A 21,367-nucleotide genomic window follows, 5' to 3' on the forward strand; every position below is an offset into this window, starting at 1 on the left:
TTTCCTGACTTCCTCACATCTCCCTTATCTGTATTCCCCTTTACACAATCAAGTTCAGCAATTCCTTACCCTCTTTCCAATCTTATTCAATATTATACATTTCAATCTATTATGTCTTCGGTTTTCCTTTCCTTTTAAATCCATTTATCACATGTTCTTTATAACTTAATCCCTTATATCATTTGTTTAGTTTCGACATAATTTTACTCTGGTCTTACCCTTTTTTCTTAAAACATTTTTGCATATTTCTTTTTACTATGTCACTGATGCCATATTATCTTTATATCCAACATCATTTTAACATTCAAACATTTTACAATGTTTTTGGAGATATTCTTTGAACTTCTTCCAGTCCTCTTCCACCGACTCTTCTCCCAGGTCTCTTATTCTGCCAGTCATTTCTGCCAATTCCATATAGTCTATCACTTGCATCTGCCATTCTTCCAGAGTGGGCAAATCTTGTGTCTTCCAATACTTTGCGATAAGTATTCTTGCTGCCTAACTGCACTATTATAGACATTGGTTCTGCCGAAGGGCTGGGCAAGAAGTCACTTGTGGACCGTTAAGTTAGTTGCTGGAGGTTGTTTTTGAACTGCAGGCTCCCAGAAAAAAGAGATGGCTCTCAAATGCACCACTTTTCCTTTGCAAAAGGGTGTTGTTTCCATGTATCTGGCTGGAACAGCAGACCCCTTTAACATAATGCTTTGCCACACTGGAACTGGGATTTTAATATAAGGATTTCGACAGAAGGTTCTTTTCAAGCCTAAATGATATGCAGGGGTGAGAGGGGCATATTACAGGCTAGGTGGAGAGGTGGGAGCCTTCCCTGTTCAGCTGCATGGAAGATGTTCATTCTTCATTCGTGTCATTCCCAAAGGTTGGGGATAACTCAAGTTTCAAATGGTGCATATCTTCAGCCGCTGACTCACCTCCTTTTATTCTGATTGGCTCCAAAGGTTGAGAATGCTTCTCTGTGACTTAAAAAACCTCCCTTTTCAAAAGCACAGAAAATTTGGCAGGAAGTTTTTTGCAATTCTTACTGCCTCCTTCACAGGGATATTGAAATTGAATCTGGACTTAGAAGACACAACAAGGATCTTCCTTGTTGTTGTTTAGACAATTAGTTGTGTCCGACTCTTCGTGACCCCATGGACCAGAGCATGCCAGGCACTCCTGTCTTCCACTGCCTCCCGCAGTTTGGTCAAATTCATGTTGGTAGCTTCAAGATCACTGTCCAACCATCTCATCCTCTGCCGTCCCTTTCTCCTTGTGCCCTCAATCTTTCCCAACATCAGGGTCTTTTTCAGGGAGTCTTCTCTTCTCTTGAGGTGGCCGAAGTATTTGAGCCTCAGCTTCAGGATCTGTCCTTCCAGTGAGCACTCAGGGCTGATTTCCTTCAGAATGGATAGGTTTGATCTTCTTGCAGTCCATGGGACTCTCAAGAGTCTCCTCCAGCAGCATAATTCAAAAGCATCAATTCTTCGGCGATCAGCCTTCTTTAAGGTCCAGCTCTCACTTCCATACATCACTACTGGGAAAACCATAGTTTTAACTATACGAATCTTTGTTGTCAAGGTAATGCCTCTGCTTTTTTCTTTGTAGGAATATGGTATACCACCTCCTTGTGGTAGCATGCATGAAGCTGCGGTTACATTGGAAAGATGCAGACAGATGTACTGTCCACAAGTGATATGACAGGATATGGTTGTAGGCTTTGGCTGATAAACTTATGCAATGCTGTAGAGTGATTTGTGAAGAAACAAAAAATGATACTTTTGATGCTGTTAGGTTTATGTTTATTTCTTGTAACTCACTTTATCTTAACATATTGCTATTACTTTCTGATGCCTCATGACTGTTTTTTGCTTTGTATCTCGTGACCAATACCCATTATTTGTTGTTTGTATTGTTTCATGTTATTCCTAATAAAAACAGTATTAAAAATAAAGCTCAGTCTCCTGTGGGTGACTCTAGGACACTGGGGTCAGGGACCCTTCTGCAAAAATAGTAACAGGTCTTCAATCTGTGACCCCCCAGACCACTTGATTCAGTGCTTTTTTTAATATGGTGATTTGTATGTTTCTTAATACTTATAATGGAATGGTGTGTTTTTAAGCTGTTTCTCTTTATAATTCATGTTGTGAACTGCCTTGGGCCTTACACTGGAAAAAAGTGGGGCGTAAAGAAATAATATTGATAATAAAAAAAAGTAATATCCAACAAGAACGGTGTGGTTGGAATATCACTTGCAACAAATCAAAGGTCAGATGAAACGGCATCGAGTTTCATGTTACTCTCTCGCCACTGCTGTTAGCACCTACTTGCTCTCTTGAAAATGTGATTTTCACATTCACTCAAAGTTTTTGCCAGATTATTAGGCAGTAAAAAAAAGAGTATGATCTATAAATAGATCAGAAGAAACCCAGAAGGACGGGTTAAAATACAGACAGTGTTGCTTTGAGAATGATTTCTCTAGCTTCATTTCTTATCACATCACCAGAATAACATGACCCAGATGAAGGTATTTTTTAATTATTATTTTAGCTCAGGAGCAAGGAACATGGAAAATGTTGCCTAGCAACCCAATATCTATTCCAAATTGTAGAAAAAAGGATCCTCCATTACCTCGTGAACGGATTCAGAGTAATTCAGACTCAGAATAACAGAATATTTTTAACCATCTCCTATAATATCTTCTCCCATTCTTTCACACTCAATTCCCCGCCCACAACAGCCAGTTTCTTTCACCCCTCCCCTCATTGGTTCTGTTGCCTTCATATCTTCTTCTTAGAAATTGCATTTATGTTGACTGATAAAATAGTTCAACAACATGAGATTTGAAATCTAGGCTATGTGCACATTAGCACCTTCAAACATGAGGTAGCCCCCCCCCATGCCTCAAGTAACTTTTAACATTACCGTACACATCTGAGAAGGGGCAGGTATGTATCCATTCAATGCACATTACCTTATTTTGTTTTTCCCAACCAACCTCCTATGCAATGAGATGTCATCTGCATGTGTGCAATGGCTGTCTCAAACGTAAACACCTCTGCTTAAGTTTTTAAATTAGACGGAAGCTGGCTTGAGGACCATACAGCAGTATTTCTCAAGAAAATAAGGGATTCATGTAGCTTATGGATAACATTGTGTGTTTATTTCCCAAGTTATGCATTTATATATACATGTTTTTTAAGTCCTGCAGAAATCTACGGATTGCGGATACAGCTGCTTTTGCTTATTAGTAAAAAGGAACCGTACAAAGGTTAAAAACCTATCGGCTGCCATAAGTTGTACAAGAACTTTAAAATTAAGTTAAGATTACATTTAGAGTACAATATTCTACACGGTTACTCAGTACTTCCTTAGCCTCGAGTTAGGCTGCAATTGTAAACACAAATGATGGGGAACCTGTAGCCCTCCAGATGTTGCTGGACTACAGTGTAAATTATCCCTGGCCACTTGGCCATGCTATCTGAGGGCGACAGGAGTTGGAGTCCAACAATACCTGGAAGTCACAGGTCCCCCATCCCTCCTCTATGCACTTACTTGGAGTCAGCCGCCCCGTTGCCCATGCTGAACAGAAGAGAACCTCCTTCTAGTTGATCAAGCACAGGACTGCAGCGTTCAAAGAAGGATTTTGCAGCCAGCTCTGCAAATTTAGTTAGGAAAGTGCTAAACTGAAGGAAGACCTCTCTCCAAGGCACTTGATCTATCATCTTACAAACTCAGTTTGTCAGGGTTCTCATGAACCAAACCTGGTTTTATTTGTTTTGGGAAATTTCTAGTTTCCACTCGACTGGCGGCATGTAATGTAAGCTGAAGAACAGCAAAGCCTATTCAAGTGGAAGGTATGTTTAAAAACCAAGCTGGTTCTCAAAATATATTTGGGAATGAAGCTTAATGCTTCCACGAATAATTCAAAAGCTTATCATTATCACAGACCTGGAAAGGACATTTGTAAGTCCGTTTTGAGGAAAGGAAGTGGTTATTTAAACAGGTTTACATATTTTATTCAGCTGAATAAATGCATTCAATTGTGTATAGCTAAAACAGGATAAAAGGCACCAGTTCTTTAAAACATATGTAATATATATTCACTTCTGTACTACAGTGCTCATAACTCAAATGAAAACTGTTTTATGGCACAGTAATCTTTGGTGTGTGCAACTTGGCCACGGGTATATAGTTTAAGTGCATATCAATGGTGGCTTAAAAGAAACATCCTTTTAAATATATTAATGCAACAGTAACCCTACAGTACATTATGCAAAACTGATTATACATTTTAATATACTTTTCCATTGATTAAGCAGTGATCAGTTTTCAAGTTCGCTTGCATTAAAAAAGAGGGAGGGTGATCGACGTTTCATCATAGGGAACTGTGAAGAATTTCTCCTTGTATCTTCAGTTTCACATAAAGCCAGAGCTGAAACAGAAAGAGGCGTATCAGATGTGCCTTTATCCACAGAGAGCAAAGTCTATTTACAGTATTAAAGGCTTCCATCTTCATTTACTTTGATAAGTCCCGACTAGACAAAACTTGAACCGACTTAAATGTAGAGAAATATCACATGGTATAGCCATCAATTTCCCTTTTGTTTTCTACAACTCTGTTAGCTGTTATGTTGAAAGTGTGAAATATAAATCATGTAAAACAGGCATAGGCAAACTCAGCCCTCCAGATGTTTTGGGACTACAATTCCCATCATCCCTGACCACTGGTCCTGTTAGCTAGGGATGATGGGAGTTGTAGTCCCAAAACATCTAGAGGGCAGAGTTTGCCTATGCCTGATATGAAATAAGTCTGGTGAATCTGACATTCTTGCTATGTTAGTATCAAAACTATGTTGCTCAGCTGACAGTACTCTTCTGCCAGCAGAATGGAGAACAAAAGCCATTTTAAGCAAATCTTCCTCCCCCTAGCAGCCCCACTCATACCCCAAATCTTCCCCAGAGAGTAGGTAGACCTCCAGAGAAGATTTGGGAGGTACGCTAGGGCAGTGGTGGAGGGCAGAGAGAAGGGAAGCCCCACTGCACAAGCCGAGTTCCATTGCAGAAGTGGGCAGACATCATTGGATGACTCCCTACTTTCACTACTGAGAAGATAGGAAATGTTCTCATTGAACAATTTCATAATTTAAAAGTGCACATTTCTATTGTGAAAACCATTAATAAAATTTTGCTTTACATGCAGTGATTCCTTGCAGCAGTTGAGATTTTGGGCAGAACAGTGGCTAATATTCAGCATTAGGAATACTCAGAGCAGACCCACAGAAATCACTGGGCTAAAAATAAGTTGCCTGTTGATTTCAATGAGTCTACTCAGAGCATGTTGGATACCACCCAGTGAGTGCAACAGCTGCCCATACACAATACAGATTTAGATTGTTGACTGTTCCATAACAGCTTCTGCCACGACCACCAAACTACAAAAGCTGTTGGGAATTTCAATAGCATTCTCTGGAATGAAAAACTCAAGTATTAAGCACATTGTGACCATGCGAATCTGTTTTCAATGACTTACAAAACTAACATACCCTAACCATACAACATTTGCAAACTACTTCCAAGCTCTAGTCACGGTGTTCTTTCCCTTTCTAATTTCTCTCTCTCTCTCTCGCTTCCTGTATATTCGCAACTTCCTGATCTCCGATATCAAAACACAGCAGCTCAAGCCGAAAATCTTGTTCCCTTTGGTGGGGAAGGGGACATAAAAAGAAGAGTTTTCATAAAAGTGCCTGATGATATCAATAAGAAAACCTCAAACAACTTGCAACAAAATTTACTTATTTTTCATACTTCATGGCTGAATAATTTATACTACTTAAAATATTCATCTGAATTGGACAGTTCGCCCTAAATCCTAAGATCCTCTGAAACTGATTACTTACTTTTTCCGATCCTTGTCTTTTTTTAAACCAACCGTGGGTGTGGGGGGCAGGGCCCTCCCTTGGAGTATGTCTGAAGCAGCCTTTCTCTTACTGAATGCACTCATTTCATCTTCCAGGAGCTTTCTTTTCTCCTCTACTTTCATCCTCTCTTCTTGATGAAGCCGTTTTAAATGTTCAAACTTCACTTGTAGCTGAAGTAGAGCAAAAAAAAATGTCATTTCTGCCACAAGGTGGCACTTAGCATTCCATCCTCAGTAATCACACAACAGAACACAGAGACTGATTTTCTAAGAGTCAGAGTTTTGAGCTTCGTGTTCCTATTTTATTGACATTACGCACACCTGCACTTACAGTAGAATCCTAACCCTTTCTGAATTTAGTATGGCTTACTCCAAGGTGAGTAGGGTTAGGAATGCAAACTAGAGCCATCTACAAGACCAATGCCTTAGATTTAAATCCTTTTTATCGACAAATGCGGAAAAGAGTATATTAAGTAAACTTTTCAAAAGGAGCACCAGCCTTTAGGATTATTCCATATTCGGTTTTCCTTTTCTTGGTAAATGGAGAACAGGTCAAAATCTCAGAAGAAGAAGTAGAAAGAGGAGGAGGAGTTTATGAGGTATTTTTAATAAAAATCGCCAAAATCTAAACTTCAGACATGGGTTGCCATACATCCAGATTTTCCCAGACATTTCAGCGATTTCCACCCAGACACAGTTTCCTGGCTATTTCCGGGAAATTATGGATATATGGCAATCCTAGATTTCTACCTCAATCAGTCCCATCTCTCAATATGCATATGGTACTGAGAGAAACTATGGCTTTGGGTCAACAGTGTATTCCCAGCTTAAAGGGACTGACCGCTCTTAATCCTGTTAAAGTCAACTTTGAGGCCACTGAGCCATTATAAATTGCTGGCTTATACTGTATCGTTGAACCCTCTTTAAAGTCAACAGGGAGTTGCCATCTTAGATATACATAAAATGCTTAATTTAGTGGCTTCTCCTGTTCCAATCAGCTGGGAAGCAAAACATGACCATCCACTGATATGCTAGTGTTTTCTGCATAATCAGAGGACTTACTCTATATGTACATAAAAATCACCATATTTGTAAACCAAAGAAACCTTTTGTTTGGGGGGGGGGAGGGGGTCAACCAAGCCTCAGCCAGAGCTCAGAACATAACCAGAGGTACCCTCGTTTTCTCCAGCCAGTTCCCAATTCTGCCTCTACTGGGACAAAAGTGCATAACTCTTCCAAGAAACCTTTTGCTGAAGTTCCCAATTGGCTCTCACTGCATGCACAAGGAAGAGGAGGAAGAACTCTGTGACCCAAGGTGAGGCATCGGAAAAGAAAGCGAGTGGAGGCATCATCATGTGCATACATACACATGCACAGCACAATATTTTCTTCCCAAGTCCTACTGGTCCTGATCTAGTTCCAGCCATGATCAGGATGCAGAGAAGGCCCTTACATAAACGGGACAGAGCACATACAGCCAAAGCTTTTCTTTTTTTTGCAGCCAAAAAGACAAACCGTAGTTCAGTGGAAAGAGCAAAGTTCCAGCTCGTGCATACGATTCTCTTCAGTGCATTATTTTGCTAGAAGCTAGCCAACCTATTCTGCTTTTTTCTTAAACACAGTATTTTATCTGTTCACACTACCACTGCAACCAGATCAAATTCAGAACAGTAGGCAGGCACTCTTACTTCTCGCTCAGCTTCTTTCAGCAGTGCTTCTTTCTCCTTGACCCTCTGAACGAACATCTGCCTCATCTCTTCCTCTTTCTGCTGCAATTCACCAAGGAATTCATGCCGCTTGGCTTCGTACGTCTCCTGTAGACTGAGGATCATTAAATGTAAGCAGTCTTTGTCACTTGTGAAAGGCAACAGCATGTAATTTTTACTGTATTCCACCAATTTTATGCATTTCTTTTCATTTATCTCTTTACTATACTGTAGAAGAAGAAGAGTTTGGATTTGATATCCCGCTTTATCACTACCCGAAGGAGTCTCAAAGCGGCTAACATTCTCCTTTCCCTTCCTCCCCCACAACAAACACTCTGTGAGGTGAGTGGGGCTGAGAGACTTCAGAGAAGTGTGACTAGCCCGAGGTCACCCAGCAGCTGCGTGTGGAGGAGCGGAGACGCGAACCCGGTTCACCAGATTACGAGACTACCGCTCTTAACCACTACACCACACTGGCTCTCTGTAATCCTTTCGAGTAACATATGCAAAGTCATTAGTTAATTTGATCTTAATCTTAATAGCAAGAATACAGACCAGTTCTTCACCAAGCAACATTGCAGTTCTGAGCTCAATTAGAGGGAAAGGCAGCACAGGTTATTCAAGTTGTAACAGCCCTTCAGATTTGGCTTCAACAAAAAGATTCCAGAGCCTTTGAAAAGCTTCATCTGAGATATTCTCTGACCCAGAACAGTTCTGGCAAGGTAATGCTCCCTTGTGACAATGACCTGCATTTCAGGAACTATGCAAGGTCAGTCTGCCGTGTGCAAAATGAACAGAACAGACTCTCACATTACCATAAATACAATGTGCACAGACTTAAAAACATAGGTTGTGGGGATTGAGAAAGTTTTTCCAATTTCAGCTAATATCCTCTGTTCTTACAGTAGTTAGATTCAATCTCACTATTTAAAAGACGTTACCATTTTAGAACTTTCACCACAACAAATTCAAGTCCATAAGGGGCTAAAAGGCCCACATGACCTAACAATTGAAATAAAAATTTAAAAGCATGAATGATAAAAGCAAACAAATTGTTCTACAAAGAGGACAGGTTGTGGACAGGTGTCACCAACTAGCCTTCTGAAAATAATTACACAGCTGCTCCCATCAAGGAAATCCTAATGCTATAATCCATGCAAAATTATGCAAATAGATTCCATTTCCAAAACTGCTTTATTTTTGCATAAATAAATGCTTATTTATGTCAAGGTTTTGTAGAATTTTTCTCTTATTGTGAGGTGTGAAGTCATTTCGTGTTGGGTTTTGAGTTCTTAAATTGTTCCTTTTTTGCTTTAAAGGCTCTTGTGTACAGGAGGGTAAAAAGTTTACAGGGATGTTTTGCTTATGAGCATTAAGCTGCCCTGTTAAGCAGCTCATCCTAAGAACCTGACGACTGAGCCAGGCTGTGGGAGTTGTTGCAGAGGTGTCAGTCTGCCTAGTTCTGCAAGTCTCCATAGGCTGGGTGAGCACTTTGCCTCCCCCGCCCCCCCCCGCCATCTCCTCCAATCAGCGTGATCAGCAGAGCTGCAGAATGCAGAGCTGCAGAATGCAGAGGTGACCCCACTGCTCTGTTAAGTTGTGTCACTCTCCAACTAGGGTTTGGATTGCAGCCGAATACTACTCTCCCAACTAGCTAAAAGATTGGTAGGGGCATGAAAATATTGTAGATAAGTCAAGCAAGAAGACAGGGTATCTATTCAGCAGGCTGTCGCATCAGAAACTAGAAGAGGTGGATTTGAAGACCTGCAACGGAGAAAGGGACTGAAACACTGAAAAAGCTCAAACACTGCAAAAGCCTTACAAGAGTGTGTTGTAAAGTGCAATATACAAATGTGACACTAGGTGGTGGTGTTTAGCTATGGCAAATTCAGTGTATTTTTCAGAACGTTTTTTTAAAAAGCATTTTTGTGTATGTGTGTGCAGATTCCACCCAAGTCACTTCTGGTGCCAGTGAATTCCAATCCACTCAGTTATTGCTTAAACTTTTTCTGCGCAGGCATCAACAGCACAGCTTTAGGTGTTTAGGTGTTAGTAACAGGAGAGGAAGGACAGTAGGAATGAAATACAAAGAAGAAAGTTTATAGAGAAAGTTTTTACTTACATTAGTTGGAAAGACAAAAGGAAAGGAAAAGAAGATAGTGCACATGAAGGAAGAACTGGCACTGGCAAAAAGGAATTCTGAAAGAAATTAGAAAATGTCTTAGGTTTACCTTCCTGCCTGAGAATACAATTACCTTGGACCACTTCAAGCTTCTACTCTCTCCACACAGTAGCACACAGTTACTTTCAATGCAAGGACTCGCCATTCTTCAAGCCACTCTCAACTAAAAAAGCACCATTTCCACTTCTGTCAGCATCATGCTCAGTTCAGAAGCAGTAGCGCCAATATTGCTGCAGGACCACGGAAGGCAACCATGTGCCCACTGATACAACCTCCAGCACCAGTGCTGCGCTCCTGAGCCAGCTGGATGACTGTCGTAATCTGAACAGAGCACCCTTCAGCACAGCAGCAGAGTTCCTTGGGCTATAATCCACAGCTGCACCTGACAGCCAGATATCCCCTGCTGATTTGCTTTGCAATTTTAGCACTAATGCAACTCTTGCTGCCACCACGGTATATTTCATACTGCCTAATCACCACTGAACTAGGGACTGCCCCAACAGCATGCAGAATGATGACTATCTAAGTGCTTTAAGTAAAAGAGTAAGAGACATATTTAGTTTTCGGCAATATTTTTCGAATGCTACGTTTCCCCATCCTGCTGCTAGGAGGGTAAATAAACGTTTTAATTGTTGAAACATCGGGAAGGCTCACTCACTTACCTGACGGGCTTGTTTTCTTGATCGGTGTCTCGGAAGCCCATCTCTTCCAATTTGCACCGCCGGTACAGTTCGTAGTGGCGCATATGAGTCTGCTCTCTCAAGTCTTCCATATTTGTACAAATCAGCATTTCCCGAAGTTTCACAAAATCACAATGGTTCTCATTTTCCACTAATGAAACGAAATAAGATATTACTTGCATACCTTTCGCATTTACTATGCAATGTTTCCAAAACAGTACTTACACAAGGACTTCCTATTTCAGTACCTTGCACTATGCCCCAAGGATACTGGCGAGCTTTTACTATTTTGTTTCCAATTTTGACTTCTTCTGTACTCCCCACTACGGCAAAGGGCAGATGTCCCTGTGAAACAGAGTAAATAAAGGTGCATTGCTATCAGCTCAATAAGTATATTAAAAAGTACAATATAAACAATAACATATATCCTAATTACATGAAAGATAACTGCACCGTTTAAGAACATGGAAGTGCCTCTGTGAAATAGAGAAATAGTTCAGAATTTAAGAAGCGGTTAAATACCATTGGGAGGAAACAGGGGGATTTTTTTAACATTCCTGCCCTAGTTTCAAAATGTCAGTCTTTGCAACCAGTATAGTGCCATGTCCCACTCAAAAGAATTTTCCTCAGGGTCCATTTTGTTATCACTATCCCTTGTCTGAGTGAGATGTATCCACTACAGCTATAATGGCAAACAATTGTCAGTACAGATTTGTTTGAACATGTTGTTGTGGGGTCAGTGAACTTACTTACATTCATGCTGGCATTGATTTTGGCAATGCTCTCATCATCTGTTGGAAACTGGTATATCTGGACTCCATTGCTGACCAGCTCACTCATGATTTTGATCTTAAATTTCTGCAGTTCAGATTTAGAAATTGTATCTGCTTTGGCTATAAGTGGAATAATGTTCACCTATTTAAAGAAGTAAGAAGTATGTGGTTGTGATATACGTTCTTGTCAAATTCCTGCATGTAATTTCTTAGACACAAATTATCATAATCACTGAATAGGCTCTTACAGCAAGATACTTGGTTACTGACTCAACCGAGTAGCGTCTTCATTACTACAAGCTGCTTCAGAGAAAACTCAAGCAAAGAACTTATAGTTTTCATTTATCTGTAGTGTCATTTGGACCTTGATCCACATTAACTAAAACCATACATTCAGCATTGTTAAAGAAGACATGAAAATTATACTAAAACTTTACCTGTTAACAATAAGCGATCCAAAAGGATGAACATAAAAAAAAATGACAGCAATTTCAGTAATTTTTTCACTTTTTTCTTTTTTTACTAAGGAATCTGTTTACTTTTCAGAGGGAAAGGTGAGATCTTGGTTATATTATGCTTTATGTTTAATGAACTACCTAATAAAACAGTAATGAGCTTCACAAAGGGTCCTCTGCTAGCAATTTGCACTACAGTAAAATGCTCTGCAACTTTTAAATAAAGTCCTTATCTCTGGAAGTGTTTGCTCTTTTGCCTCCTGAATTATAAGTCAAAATTACCGTATCTTGAGCTTCTAAATAAATGCTGGCAATCATAACCAATTTCAAATGCTTGATATAGGATGAATCCTAGCTTTCCTGTCTGCCTGCCATCCAGTTAAAATTATAGGAAAGACTATTTATATTGCCGCTTGTATAATGTTTCTTTTGTGCTTGTCCCACATTTCTAGATGTTTTCCTCTGACTCAGCTACAAGCTAAAAAAGAAATCAGATCTACGTCTTTCACACCTTTTTTTTTTTTAAAAAAAAAACCTGACTTCCTAGCTAATTAGGTGAGTCACTGGTGAAACCTCGTTTAAAACTTCTCCAGCTACCCTCACTGAGAAATATAAGCGGAAGAGTTAAGAAAATGAGAGAAAGGGTTGGGCAAAATTGTGGGACCTGGTTAGAGTTGATGGTCTGGTGAAGGCGACAGAGTCAGATTGAAAGCGACTTCGTTTGTGTCCCTCTCCAGTTCTTTGTTCAACTAAAACCACTCCTACACTTCCTCTGGCTGAGAATCCAGGGCCTTCTCCTGGCAATTTAGGCTAATGATAAAGCATTTGAAGCATTTACCTACCTCGAGTTCCACAATTCATTATGATACATTGCAGTTTTAGAAAAGCCATTGCTTTAAATAGAACTGGCTGAACCTGTGATTTAATTATTTAAACATGTGCAGAAGACTCTACTCTTTGATTTTAAATTAATTTTACACTCCCTCTGAGGAGTACTTGTTTTAGCTAATGGTACTTGCATCTCAAAAAAAAAAAGTATGAAAGGCTGTTATTTTATTTAACATGGAAGAGCTTACACAACGAAACGGCAGAGGAAAGGCTGCTGAACAAAATGCCACATGGGTTAATGTAAAGCCTCACCCCCAGAAGTCAAAATGTTTACCTAGACCATATCAATATAAATCTAAAATTAGAAATAGTCTAGTTTGAATTAGCTACAGTTCAACAACGCCATGAACTCCTCTGTAAATAAAGAGCTACAAACCCCAGCTGCACATATGCAGGAGAACTGACTCACTGTTGGCAATGGTGTAAAAAAAACACACTACGTGCTTACACAGCTCCATCTGCCATCGCTGGCAGTGACAGTTCCATACAGACATGCGGCTTGGGTTGACAGTCATAACCAAGGACGTGGATCATAGGAATCTAGATGCTTTGACCCATACTAGGGCTTCACTGGAAAATGCAGCAAGTCAGCAGGTCATGTGCTCTATAGAATTGGGCCACCTAAACATTTTGTTCACCTTTCATTAAGATGATATGCACACTCGGACCTTAACTATACACAAACTATTCTTTTATCTGAAATGATAACTGTGAAAAATTGTTTAAACATCCATCCTGGAGAGTTGATATGAATTCCAATTGCCTAATTAATGTGTTTTAATTTCATCTGATTTTAGAGATCACGTTTCCACACACAAAACCCAGCAACTGCTTTGGCAAACAAACAAACAAAACCCAGCGACTGTTTGGGCAAAGTCTACTGTTCCTGTTTTCTTTTTAACATGTGACTTCTAAAATGAGATGATACTAAATCTAGAGTTGGGATTTCTAATGACCAGAAAATAAACATGCAATCGGTCACAACTATCTAGCATGCTGGTACCAGCTGCTTCAATTTATTTCCTACATTCCTCACTGTCTTACTGATTATGAAGTGCAATTGCATGAAGCTATAAAAAGAGCAGGACAAGTATCTTGAAATACTGCCTTTGTTTTTCAGTACAATTTATCTCTACAACATTTTTAGAGGGGCTGAGATCAGTATATTAGCACTTTAGAAGCAGTTTCTATCTTCTGTCATTTTTTAAAAAAACAACAACTATACTCTCATCTGGCAGGTGCTTAGATGCATTTTTCAGACTATATTTGGGTCAGGGTCTATACTGAAATATCAATATGAGCTATAGTCATAAATTTTTAAGAAGCAGTAATAACAAAGATGTAAAAAGCCCACATTTCCTGATGGGGAAAGTTAATATAAATTCAAAACAATGTATAGTAAGCCTACAACTTACACAAGGGTTAAATTCCGGGGATCATGCCTAAGGCCAAAATCACATCTAGTCAAAACACACTGGGTGCAATGGTGGGTGGGATTGCCAAAGTTTGCCCCCTTTATTATTTTTTAAAACATTTTACCAAGCATGTAAAGCTAAATGAGCACAAGATTAATGCACATAAATTATGGGCATAATGTACATAAAGGTAAAGGTAAAGGGACCCCTGACCGTTAGGTCCAGTTGCAGATGACTTTGGGGTTGCGGTGCTCATCTTGCTTTATTGGCCGATGGAGCCGGCATACAGTTTCCAGGTCATGTGGGCAGCATGACTAAGCCGCTTCTAGTGAACTAGAGCAGCGCACGGAAATGCCGTTTACTTCCCGCTGGAGTGGTACCTATTTATCTACTTGCACTTTGATGTGCTTTCGAACTGCTAGGTTGGCAGGAGCAGGGACCAAGGAACAGGAGCTCACCCCGTCGCAGGGATTCAAACTGCCAGCCTTCTGATTGGCAACCCCTAGGCTCAGTCTTTTAACTGTTTTATCCCTAAAGGTAGGTTAGTAAACCTTTTCCTACTAAAAAAATGTTGCCCTTTATTCCTGTCACTTCCCCAAGAATAGGCCTAGAGCATGAAATCACCAAACAGGTGACCAAAACCAGGTTTCTAGTGAGGGAGAGGTAAGAGTGCATAGATATTTCATCGCATCTAGTCACCGATTTCACCTCAGGCATCATTGCCTCTCTGCAACTCTGTTATGAAGCTCTATAATCCCTTTGCTTGTTCAAAGGCAAAATAACTTTATCCTGAGTTTTCTTCAAAGTAACAGGCTTTTAAAAACTGAACATGACGAACGATGTTAAAGTAAACTTTGGACAGGAGAAAGGCTTACTCAATTTCACTTACGAAATGCTTATTTTCATTGAAACCTTTATTCGTTCTTGACAACAAGACTGGATTGCAGTTAAAATGGCATGTTAAATGTATTTTCATAATGCTGCTATATTTTTTTAAAGGCCCCTGTGAATACTCTAAGAGTTCAGCTGCAAGAAAGATTATTGCTATTTTTCTCTCTCTAAAGCTGGCTTTAACATCTTACCTTGCTATCAAGATTTTTCATGGTTAATAAATCAAGACTTTTGAGGGAATGCCCTGTGGGTGAAATAAAGTAGAGGCACACGTGGATGCGAGTGTCATGGTAATTATATAAGGAGCGCTTAATTTTCAGCTCTTCCTGGAGGTAAGACTCAAACTGCGCATCTATGTAATCCACTATTGGCTGGTAGCTGGAAAGAGGGAGGAAAATATAATATTAGAAGACAGAAGTGAGTTTCACTCTAATACATGAGCCCATGTCCCCATTTGCCCACAGAGGCCTTCACTGAGGCCCTCAGGGTCCCCTATCCCACAACAGCTGAAATTAGGCTTGAAAGAAGCATTCTGCTTTCACCAGAATAGGATGTGATATGTACTTCCCAAAACAGTTTCTCAATTTGCAACTGGGCCCATGCACCCCAAAAAGATGTTGACCCCCTGCTATGCACAAGCTGTCAAAGACACAATAAAACAGCATTAACTCAACCACACTTTTAATCAGTTCTTCTCTATATTACTCAGAGTAATAATATTCTAATCATGAGGACAGCTTATCATAAATAAAAAATAACAAGGGCACAGCCACAGAAATCCACTCATTTTGGCTAGGCTTGGCAGACTATCCTGGCTCAGGTGTTGCCATAACACTGTTCCAGAAGAAGAAGAGTTTGGATTTGATATCCCGCTTTATCACTACCCAAAGGAGTCTCAAAGCAGCTTCTTTCCCTTCCTCCCCCACAACAAACACTCTGTGAGGTGAGTGAGGCTGAGAGACTTCAGAGAAGTGTGACTAGCCCAAGGTCACCCAGCAGCTGCATGTGGAGGAGCGGGGAAGCGAACCCGTTTCACCAGATTACGAGTCTACCGCTCTTAACCACACCACCACACTGGCTCTTGTGCGGATATCACATTGCACTGAGCCTGAGAGGTGCTTTCCTCTGAAGTTCAAAGTCAGTAATCATCCCATGTTGTGTGGTGGGCAGCAAGAGCTACTCATGTACTCATCACTGCAGATGCTGGGAGGAGGAAGAGGAAACTAAAGAGGACACGGAATCTCCCACGCAGTGCAAAATTTCAGAAAGCACCTTTGAAGTGCAGCACCACATAAATGATCCCCCACCTTCTTCCTGAGCTTAGAGCTGTGCCAAGGACTCCACTGCTGCTTCCTCGCCATCATCCCTCATCCATCCTCCCAGCTCCCCGACTGCTATCGCAGCCACTTCTCCCCTTCTTGCCACTTACAGTGAGAAACAAGCTGCTGCTTCCGCCTCTTCCCTCTTCAGTCTCTGAGCCAGGCATAGGCAAACTTGGCCCTCCAGATGTTTTGGGACTACAACTCCCATCATCCCTAGCTAACAGGACCATGGGTCGAGGTTGATGGGAATTGTAGTCACAAAACATCTGGAGGGCCGAGTTTGCCTATGCCTGCATTAGGCAAAGCTCCTACCGCTGCTGATCATATAGCACATAACCCCATCACAATCAGCTCTGACTGGAAGGGGTGGGGATGCCTTGGAAGAGCCCAGTGCTTGTTCACAGGCAACCGATGCTTAGCACTGAAAAAGGCCAGGAGGCGAGGGAGGCTGGTCAGCACCAGTTGGGGCTGGGAAAGGGTTAAATGGGAGCTGGAGAGAGACAGGAGCACACAAATGTGACAAGGGGTGGCCTGACCGAGGCAAAACGGGAAGGTGCCACCCTGCACACAATGCCCCTGCCGAAGCCTCACATATCGGGGTTGCACAACTGCAGCTTTCAAGCTCTGGTGAGATTTCCAGAGGCCACCATGCAATTTCACAGGAATCGCATGAGATCCCGCTGGAAACCACTGTAGCCGCTTGTCAGGGAACTGCCATCGGAGCCAAGGGGGGTGGTAAGGCTCCCCAACGAAGCTGGAGAGGGAACCAGCAAGGAGAGAGGGAGAGCTTCCGCTGGGGAAGGAAATAGACGTGACGCCAGGGAGAAAGAGGAGGCAGAGAGAGCTTCGGAGGGAAGGCTCCGGGACTGTTCCAGCGAGACCAGCGGGGAGAGCACAGGACCTCCCCTTGGGATGCCCACTCTGCGCAGAAAGTTTCCGCGCAGGGAAGCTAGGCGGCGACTTGGTGTCAAAGAACTTTTATGTTGGAGGAAATTCAGGAAACGCTGTCAGTGATTGAGACAGTCACAGAGTACTGACTGTCCAGCCAGGGGAAAGTTTCAACCAAACTACTCAACTTGGAGCAGTTTGCGCCTTACGCACAAGCAACCCCAAACCCCATTACACCACTTCTCCTCGCTTTGGCAGCAGGTGCCCCTTGGATTCTGCCATCCAAAGCAGCACCTCAGTCTGCTACATGGATGGGGCCATCCTGCAGCTTAGGGTGGTTGGGATGGCTTGTCACACTCACCAGAAGGGCAAGTGCACCTTGCTATGGTGAGCAGATTTAGGAATGGTTGAGAATCCTGCACAAATTAATTGCATGGCCTTGGCCACAACTGTTCCATGGTGGATTTTTTATTTATTAATGAATGTACCGTATTTTTCGCTCTATAAGATGCACCAGACCACAAGACGCACCTAGTTTTTGGAGGAGGAAAATAAGAAAAAAAATATTCTGAATCTCAGAAGCCAGAACAGCAAGAGGGATCGCTGCGCAGTGAAAGCAGCAATCCCTCTTGCTGTTCTGGCTTCTGGGATAGCTGCGCAGCCTGCATTCGCTCCATAAGACGCACACACATTTCCCCTTACTTTTTAGGAGGGAAAAAAGTGAGTCTTAAAGAGCAAAAAATTAAATTTGTACAGTATTTTAGTTCCATACATCCCAGGAACTAGCTTTTATTACTTTTTTTATTCAAAATATTTATTCATGGTCCTTCATCAAAAAAAGATTACAGGGTGCTGTACAGAAGTGAGAATAAAGCTTGACACACACACACAAATACAATTAAAAAAACCAAACATAACGTAGTACAACAGACAAAATTAAAATAAAATAAATAAAATCACCGGATCGTTTTAATTAATCCTAAGAAAATGGCCAAAGTCCAAAGAGCTGTTCATCTAGCCAAAAGGGACTTCATTTGTTTTTTAACGGCTGTTCCTACGTGACAGATGGCAGACTGCTTTCAGCTGCCCAGTGGGGAAAAAACTGACATTACAACGGTCACAAACAAGCCTTTGGGCAAGCATATAGTACGCATTTGGATCCTGACCATTGCCTCTAGGATTGGAGTGTTTTTCCAAAATAATCTGTCGATAAAATGATAGTAGGCTTTATTTTGTGATTTAAAATACATGCTTCCCATATTAGCCTGTATAAATGGGCAATTTCTCTAAATATTATGTTCAATGTATTGTTGTTTAACATTTGTATTGCAAACTTCCCAGAGATTTCTAGCAAAGGGGAAGTGGGTACAAGATGTCAAAAAATAAAATAGAATTGCATCAGAAATACTATCAATACTTGTCAGAGTCAAGTTGACATGTCACAGGGCAAATTAAGAGGACATTATTTACGTGAGCAGATACTAACCTATCTTCCTTGTTTATCTGGTCACCAAATCCAACGGTATTGACAATGGTCAGCTTCAGTCGAACATTGCTTTCTTGGAGTTCGTATGTCTCGGCTTTAAGTCTTACATTTGGCTGAAAGTGTGTTGACACACGGTCATCAAAACTGGTATTAAACAAACTATCAGTCAAAGTTGATTTCCCAATTCCTGTCTCGCCTAAAATTGAAGACAGGTAAACATGTACTTATATGAAAAGAACTAGAGAAATTTCACTGCAACATAAAGACGTTTCTCACATTTTGGGGGTGGGGGTGGGAATGAAAAAAGTTATTCGTTATAATTTAATGCGGGGTTTATTCAGAGAAAACACAATCTTTCTGCATTTCTTTGTAGCTGTATCGGATCACTATGTCATTTCCCATAAAGGCACACACAGTACTATAAAGTGGTACCTCGGGTTAAGTACTTAATTCATTCTGGAGGTCTGTTCTTAACCTGAAACTGTTCTTAACCTGAAGCACCACTTTAGCTAATGGGGCCTCCCGCTGCTGCCGCGCCACCGGAGCACGATTTCTGTTCTCATCCTGAAGCAAAGTTCTTAACCTGAGGTACTATTTATGGGTTAGCGGAGTCTTTAACTTGAAGTGTATGTAACCTGAAGCATATGTAACCCGAAGTACCACTGTACCCTATGCTCCCTCTCAATCATATTTGTATTTCCCGCTTCACCCTCAATTTGTTTTTTCACTCTATGGGAATAACATTCATACCATAGTGGCTTATGACAGGTTGGTAGCTTCTTTGAGAGCAAAACTCCTACTAAGTAGGTCAACTCAGCCTATAACATTTTTTGTTCCCTCTACACCTTATTATCTTTCAAAAGAGACTATCGTGAGAATACAAGGCTGTTGGCTATTTCTTGTTCCCGGAAAATTTGGGGGTGGGATGAGGCTTGGATTAACATTAGTCTGTGGCCAAGTCATAGTACTCATGCCACAGTGTTGGCAAGGCTGTTTTTCAGAAAATTTCCTCCAACATCCCCCCCCCCCCCGCAAACCTTTAGGGACTTGGAGCAATACTCTAGCCCAATCTTCAACCCCAATTCAGAACTTCATCTGTTTACCTGAACTGGTACTAGAACCTTGACAACAAGATATAAATGCTTTGCCACACTCTTAACTGGGCCAAGTGCTAGCAGCACATGCTAACTGGGGTAGCCAGCATGGGGCCATTCAAATGTTGAGCACTACAATTCCCATAATCTCTAATCCAGGGCACAGGCAAAATTGGCCCTCCAGATGTTTTGGGACTACAACTCCCACCATCCCTGACCACTGGTCCTGTTAGCTAGAGAGGATGGGAGTTGTAGTCCCAAAACATCTGGAGGGTCGAGTTTGCCTATGCCTGCTTTAATCGTTGTTGGGGCTGATGTGAAATGCAATCCAAAGTATCTGGAGAGCACCACACAGTAGTAGACTGCTTCAGATCAGAGACAAGAATTTCACCAAAAGCTGAAGCGTCTTTTGGGGCGGGATGTAGCAATATTTCCATTTTCAAGTAGAGTGCAACCATTCTGGGAAAGAGTATTTACAGAAATAAGCAAAATCACAAATCAGAACATACAATGTGATCCGAGCCTAGGTTTATCGACAATTTTCAAAGATATTCAGCTTAATTTATTATACAAGGAACTTGTTACTTTTCTTCTGGTGGCAACACGATTACTTGTGGCAAAGAATTGGAAAGGACTTGATCACCAGCACGTCTCAAATGGAAACAGAACGTATGGACAACTGCTTTATTTGAGGAAATAACTTAGGGGGTATGTGCCTTGAACAATGTATCCGATATGGATGATTTTTGTTGAAATATTATAAAATATTCCAATGAACACCCTGGTGACTAGCACCCACTGCCCATATACATGGACTTATGGGGAAATATTGTTCTGTTACATTGGTATTTTTGAAAACCAATAAAAACCTTTAATAACAACAACAACAACAACAACAACAACAACTTTCAAGTAGACTGCTAAATACAATATACATACTGCATCTTTTAAATAGGTCTGGAAAGCACATGTGAATCAGTGTGACGCTGTTTACCTTCCCGCTAGAGCGGTACCTATTTATCTACTTGCACTCTGACGTTGTTTCGAACTGCTAGGTTGGCAGGAGCAGGGACAGAGAAACGGGAGCTCACCCCATCGCGGGGATTTGAACCGCCGACCTTCTGATCGGCAAGCCCTAGGCTCTGTGGTTTAACCCACAGCGCCACCCGCATCCCAATAAATGAGTAGTAACCCGTTAAAAGATAACCAACAGTTTTGTGAAAACATAAATGTTGAAAACACAGTTAAGGATAATTAAGCCCAATTATATAATATAACTATCCTGCAGGCAATAGTCAATGGAAAATGGTAACAGACCCTTCTCACAGCTTCAGATTTTCTATGAGAATGAAATTTAAAATGAAATCATTCATACTGTTGATAGCTATTTTACTTACCAATACAGAGAATGTTGAAGCAGAACCCCTGATGGGTCGATTTATTAACCAACTGATCTGGCAAACTATCAAAACCAACATGACCAGACAAGGATAAAGGTCGGCAACCCTGCTGTAGAGAAAGAGTACAGTGAATCGGGATAAAAGATTGCAATGTTATTATAACTACCAGTGATTCATTGCCAAGCTTTTTAATTAAAAAAAAATACAAGCAAATAAATAACCATCATGAAATATGCCAAAATAACCTGCCTGACCCATCCCAAGCTCCTGAAT

General features: G+C 41.1%; 1 protein-coding gene across 7 annotated transcripts in view; it reads right to left on the reverse strand.

The window, feature by feature from the left end:
• Positions 1-21,367, reverse strand: part of SEPTIN10 (septin 10) — a 56,411-nt gene that overhangs the window by 25,037 nt on the left and 10,007 nt on the right. The window contains exons 3-11 of one of the 7 annotated variants that reach the window (XM_081858189.1): positions 21,092-21,203; positions 18,601-18,796; positions 15,096-15,282; positions 11,236-11,397; positions 10,731-10,827; positions 10,465-10,633; positions 7,603-7,735; positions 5,895-6,085; positions 3,136-4,429 (exon numbers count right to left, since the gene is read on the reverse strand). The exons of 3 other annotated variants lie outside the window; for them this stretch is intronic. In XM_081858189.1, the coding sequence (XP_081714315.1) occupies positions 4,414-4,429; positions 5,895-6,085; positions 7,603-7,735; positions 10,465-10,633; positions 10,731-10,827; positions 11,236-11,397; positions 15,096-15,282; positions 18,601-18,796; positions 21,092-21,203 (1,263 nt within the window). In that variant the 3' untranslated portion in view covers positions 3,136-4,413. Of the gene's footprint in view, positions 1-3,135; positions 4,430-5,894; positions 6,086-7,602; positions 9,820-10,464; positions 10,634-10,730; positions 10,828-11,235; positions 11,398-15,095; positions 15,283-18,600; positions 18,797-21,091; positions 21,204-21,367 lie in introns of those variants that run through there. 3 more of the 7 variants (XM_081858193.1, XM_081858196.1, XM_081858195.1) reach the window with 3 other exon arrangements.

Source organism: Podarcis erhardii, assembly GCF_964252035.2.
Source record: "Podarcis erhardii genome assembly, chromosome: 4".
Taxonomy (NCBI): Eukaryota; Metazoa; Chordata; class Lepidosauria; order Squamata; family Lacertidae; genus Podarcis; species Podarcis erhardii.